General features: G+C 31.5%; 1 protein-coding gene across 5 annotated transcripts in view; it reads left to right on the plus strand.

Moving 5' to 3' along the window:
* Positions 1-6,153, plus strand: part of LOC117114130 (adhesion G protein-coupled receptor L2-like) — a 29,805-nt gene extending 23,652 nt beyond the window's left edge. For 4 of the 5 annotated variants that reach the window (XM_033257681.1, XM_033257679.1, XM_033257680.1 and 1 more), the window contains 9 exons: positions 754-845; positions 1,085-1,196; positions 1,426-1,529; positions 2,178-2,283; positions 2,740-2,960; positions 4,196-4,256; positions 4,687-4,790; positions 5,365-5,533; positions 5,880-6,153. In XM_033257681.1, the coding sequence (XP_033113572.1) occupies positions 754-845; positions 1,085-1,196; positions 1,426-1,529; positions 2,178-2,283; positions 2,740-2,960; positions 4,196-4,256; positions 4,687-4,790; positions 5,365-5,533; positions 5,880-5,957 (1,047 nt within the window). In that variant the 3' untranslated portion in view covers positions 5,958-6,153. Of the gene's footprint in view, positions 1-753; positions 846-1,084; positions 1,197-1,425; positions 1,530-2,177; positions 2,284-2,739; positions 2,961-4,195; positions 4,257-4,686; positions 4,791-5,364; positions 5,534-5,879 lie in introns of those variants that run through there. The other variant, XM_033257682.1, reaches the window with a different exon arrangement.
* Positions 6,154-6,266: the final 113 nt, after the last annotated feature.

Consider the following 6,266-nt stretch of genomic DNA (forward strand, 5'->3'; position numbering starts at 1 on the left):
TATAAAACATGTGAGTCAAGTACGAAAATAAATGACAGAGGTTGACGTGTTGACGTGTGACAGAACATAAAATATATATTATTCGTCTTAAATCTCATATTAAAGGTTTAAACAAAGACTTAGGCTTTATGAGCGAATATTCTTTTTTGAAATAGCATTTCTACATTTTGCCTGAGATTTATCAGTCTCCCCTATTCATGCTTGTAACTGTCATGCATTTCAGCTGCCCTTGTTTGGCTCTTTGGTAGATTAACTTTATGCTATTCTGTGTACTTGATAATTTATTCCATTCACACATATATTTATGCTCGTCTTTTTCTCTTATCTATATGATGTTTATAGCAATATACTATGTATAGGATTGATTAATTTGACTTTTAACGGGGTTTTTCTCCGCCTCTATCTAGTCATCTTTATGATTGCTTTGTTTATATGATGCCAATAGTTCTGTACATTTCATTAACGCTGAAGAAGTCCTGAGGACAGGACGAAATAATTTATTCGTTTTTCTATTAAATAATATATATTTTATGTTTTGTCACACGTCAACCTCTGTCATTTATTTTCGTGCTTGACTCACATGTTATACTTATTTGGAACATACGTGCAGCTCATCATTATTTTGATGTCTACTATATATATGTAGTTATAGAGAAATTGTAGATAAAGACATTAAAATTAGTACTGGACATGTACTGTACCATCAATATTGATTGCAATTATAGTTACAATGCATAATTCAAATTTTAAAAGATGTTGAAGGCTGATGAAATGCTGATCGAATCTCTGAAGTTGAGAAATATTAATCTTGCGGTGGTGTGTGGGTTCGTCGACCTTGAAATGCAGTAAGATATCCTTTATAGCAATTCTTTTTTTTTTGTTTAAAATATTTCAAGTTCATTACCGCTACCGCTACCGCTACCGCTACCACTACCACTACCACTACCACTACCACTACCACTACCACTACTACTACTACTACTACCACTACTACTACCACTACTACTACTACTATTTTGAAACAAATTCACTCTTCAAACCTAGAATTACGTAATATATGAAATGTTTTGTTGAATTTGTCCAGGGAATGGTCAACATCAGGTTGTTACGTTGTCTACGTCAATGATACGAAGGTTTTATGTAAATGTAATCACCTGACAAGCTTCGGCATTCTAATGCAGGTTACGTCATACGAGGTATTCTAATTTCTTACTTCTACACCCAAAGAGTATTCAACTGCAAGAGGTCCGACTGGACTGATTTTGTATACACGCAATGAAATGAAACGTTTAAAAAAATACTACCCCGAGATGGGAATACCCTGTCAGACTTGTTCAACCAATTGGCGGCAATTTTTTTTCAAAGCAACTGCTGATTGAAACACTTGATCCTATGTTTGATCTTCTATATTTGTTTTTATTTCAGCCAAATTCACAGCATACCAAGGCTCTGTCAACGCTGACCAATATCGGTTTAATACTGTCTATCACTCTGCTAATTATCACTGAAATTGTATACATGATAAACAAGTATAACTTTTACATTTATTATACAGTTAAATATAATGATAATAATAAGAATAATTATAATAATAATAATAATTAATATTATTATTATCATTAACATTTAATATCATTATCTTTATACCTATTATTATTATTATTATTATTATTATTATTGTTATTATTATTATTATTATTATTATTATTATTATTATTATTATTATTATTATTATTATACTATAATAGCATAGCATACCAAGGCTCTGTCAACGCTGACCAATATCGGTTTAATACTGTCTATCACTCTGCTAATTATCACTGAAATTGTATACATGATAAACAAGTATAACTTTTACATTTATTATACAGTTAAATATAATGATAATAATAAGAATAATTATAGTAATAATACTAATAATTATTATTATCATTAACATTTAATATCATTATCTTTATACCTATTATTATTATAATTCTATTGGATATTGATCATGTGCGATACTAATAATAATAATAATAATAATATTTACTATTGTCTTGAAATAAAAGGTTAACACAGATGAGCTAAATAAATAAGATATAATAAATATGAGACTAGCGCTGTCCAAAAGCTGACAATCAATTTATATATATATATATATATATAGGCCTATATGTATTTGTTTATGAACTTAGATCATTGTGGAAGTCTCTTCGGAACAACATACATAAGAACTTGATTGGCAACATGCTTGCCTTCTACGTCTTGTTTCTAGTTGGAATCGACAAAGTTGATGACACGGTCAGTATTGTTTTCTGGTATATTATAACGAAAATTTTATATTATAATTTATTCAATCATAATTGAGATGATTAATTACAAAAATATAAACTATATAAATATAAAAATTTATAAATTATTATTATAACTCCAATCCATAAGCTCCACGCCACTCGGTACGTGGAGAATCATGTTCGTCATGTGAAGTGATTGTCGCCTATCCAGATATTGAGTCGCTATTGTGAATTCTTGGCCATTAGAAATAAAATTAAAATAACCCAGAATATATATGATTATATATATAATTACAAAAATAACATATGCTGTACATATATTTTAAATAAGAGATTTTAAATTTAAGTTAATGATTACAGTAGCGGGTATGAAGGGACCTTATACTTTGACGGGAAATATACGAAATGAAATTTTTATTATGGACATTAACGTTATCATTATTTTGTTTTTCTCTTAAAACAGAAGATTTGTAAGGTCATCGCGATTTGCCTGCACCTTCTCCTGATGAACATCTTTTTCTGGATGCTTGGAGAAGCTGTCTTTCTTGTATTTAAAGTAATCTACACAACGCCAAGTCCACACAACAAATTGAGAAATTACATGATCTGTTGTTATATATCATCAATTATCATAATTGTACCTGCTGCTACATTCGCATATGATTTATACGGAAATAATGATTAGTAAGCCAAAAAGTTAAAACTGTTGCTTCTCTAATTTAAATATGGAGTGGAGATTGATATCGTAAGGAGTGATGATTGAATATGGAATGGAGATTGATGTCGTAATGTAAGAGCAGCTTAGATCAGTAGGCTAATCTGGTGGTAGCCACTGTGTGTGCGCTAAACCGTGGCGATCTCTAGGTCCCGGTTCAATTCCCATCGCTGCCTCTCCGTGTATTTAAGCTGGAGGACTGAAATACAAGTTATAATAGCGCACCGTCTTTCTGATGAGACGTTTAAGCCGTTGGTCCCGTCTGCATTGATGGCCCATGTGCACGTTAAAGAACGCAGTACATTCGGAAAACAGTAGGGGATTGTCTCCCGGTGTACCGCCCAATCACCAGCAGAAGGGCTCCACTGGAAATAAGTCTTTTTCTAGACTCTTGTGGGCTATCCTTGGTGTTTACACAGAATAAATCCAATCCAATCCAAGATGCTTGCTTTCAAATCCCAGGGCTTATAAATCCTGTGTCAGTACAGGCTTTTTTTTCATGACTAAAAACATCTCCACACACTAACCTCGTAATGTGTTTTGTATCAACATTGGTTCATTTATTTCAGAGTGTCCTGAATATCAGCCGACCTTCTAGATACACTGAGGGTCACCCTTTATGAATATGGTAACAAATGAAATTCAAAACTTTTTTATATATATAAAATCTTTTTTTAGAGGCAAGATAAGAACTAAGTTACAATTCAACAAACTGTATACGATTGATGATAATGCAGTTTGATATCAACTACCTCTGTATCAATCCTTACAGTTTAAACTCCAGTCACACGACAATCGATGATAGAGCTTTTTCAGTTGGTGCTCCTAGACTTTGGAATGATATTGCCACAAACTTCGTGAATCTAAATTCAACACGTGACAAGTCACTTGACATCTCCTTTTATTTCAGTTTTTGGTTTTCTTCTCTCCCTTTTCTATTACCTGCTTTTTAGTGGTAATAATGGTGGACTTATAAAGGGGCATATTGTCATGACCTCTCCTCTTTGTATATTGTTTTCTTCTTTGTTCATTTTTTTTCTTCTGAAAACTTCCTCAAATTGGCACATTGAGACTGTATGATGTGTCTTATAAGTTAAAGTTTGGATTGGATTGGATTAGATTGGATTGGAAAATGATATAGAAAGTTATATTTTAAATTTACTGTTTTTATCAATGAGAAAGATCTTCTTTTGTTTCGTTTAAGTTGTTGGCTGGACAAAGACCTCTCATGGATCATTGTTGCTCCAGCTTTAATAATTATCGTGGTAAGTTAGAAAAACTGCAATATTTAATTTAGCATTTAATGGATAAATTTATTCCTCATTTCATTATAATCGTCGATTGGATCTGACCATGTAACTAGGCCTAGTCTAATAAATCATAATGACAACAAAGAAAAAATGAATGTTGCGAATTTTACGATTTTTACTGCCTTGGAATGTTTTAAGACTATTGTGATATTAGGCCTACTATGTTACCATCATCGGCATTATCATCATCATCATCAACAACAACACCAACACAACAACAACAACAACACATCAACATCATTATCATCATTTCATAGCATGGTTCTGAATTAATTTATTAAAATTAGAGGTAGTAATACTTCAGATGTTATGTACTTTGAACAGGTACTTGGCACTGCACTTCTTTATGATATGTGTCTTGTCCATTATTCATTTTCTCCTTAAGTTTAGTATGACGGTGCTTATTATCATGGTTCATATTATCTATCGTCGAGCTGGAACAAACGTGCAAGCATCGGAAAGCAAAAAGCAAGACTACAAACAGCTTAAGTAATTACAATTATTAATTTACATTCAAAAGTTATATATAAAATTCTTGAGCATTAAAATACAAATCTGAATTGCTTAATTTTGCCTATTGAATATACATTATTAGAGAATTGTTTTAAATAGTAGCTTACGAATAAAATATTCTTCTCATGATCATTTTAAATTCTTTGCATAAAGCTTAATTTTCTTTGCATAAAAATAAAAAAGCTCTGTTTACATAAGATCGCTAGAGGCCTTCACCGACAGCTTTCGGATGATGCTGATTGGTCCGTCAAATTGGTGAGCCTTCGGTTGAAGTGAACACATTGTAGTTAAGTGTAGCAATTTTATTGAAATGAGGCTTAACGATAGCAGTGAAAACTTTGTGTCCAAGTGTAGCGATTTTATGGGAAAAAAAAGGTTTTTCGTATTTTTCTATCCGTGTCTATTACATATGGTCATAATGTGATATCATCATTACCATATTTAAGCATGTCGCATGTTTTTTTTTTCTTTATATATAAAATTTGATAGTCTATTAACGATTAACCGGTAGTTATACTTTACTCTCTTTCTGTTGTATTCATTTTTTTAGAAAATCATTGAAAGGGACGCTCTTTCTGGTTCCTATTCTCGGTGTAACATGGATATTCGGACCTTTAGCGGTAAACGACGACACCATCTTTATGGAGTACATTTTTGTGATATTGAACTCTTTGCAGGGCGTGTTCATATTCATCGTGTATTGCTTGCTGGACAGCGAGGTCAATTATGTATAATTTACATTCGTATTTTCATAGTTCTTATTTTAAATAACATTCTTAGATTTAACGATATTTTCAAAGCACGTTCCACTATCTATATTTAACGGAATTATGCGTGCCTGTAAATATGCCTATACATAATTTACAACAAGTTAATATTGTTTAAATATTTTATATTTCATTACTAAATGTTTAACTTTCTCATTGCTATAATTATTACTATTGTATAAACACTATGTCTCAATTTTTTTTTGTTAATACGTATGTACCGTTATTATTTATTATCATTCGCTGTTGGAAGTAATATGTGATTTAAACAATCAATCATTTTTTTTTTATTTTAAAGGTACAAACACACTGGAAGAAAGTAGTGGGAAAACGTCAAAGTCAAGTTCACACGACTAGTATTACTGCTACAAACTAATCATGATTAACCGTAACTGAAACTTGGTTATTTTATTTGAAAGTGTTGTTGGATTAAGAGTAATCTAGTGACGTAACATTTGTTAAAAATCGAATAAAATGGCGCCTACTATGACTATAAGAGTTTAAAAATTGGAACCCATTTCCGTTTTGTTTGCACTATCTAGTTAAAGCGTTTTCACAATCAAGTTATTCCTAAAATATTCAATCAAACAGATCTACAGATATTTTACAAGATTTCATAGATTGACCTAGCGAACTCACAAGCAGGAATGTGGTAAGGCCAAAGAGAACTCTGGTAGTTGCAGCA

This window comes from Anneissia japonica, unplaced genomic scaffold (assembly GCF_011630105.1).
Source record: "Anneissia japonica isolate Jap-2015-1 unplaced genomic scaffold, ASM1163010v1 scaffold287840_len1291095_cov163, whole genome shotgun sequence".
Lineage (NCBI taxonomy): Eukaryota > Metazoa > Echinodermata > Crinoidea > Comatulida > Comatulidae > Anneissia > Anneissia japonica.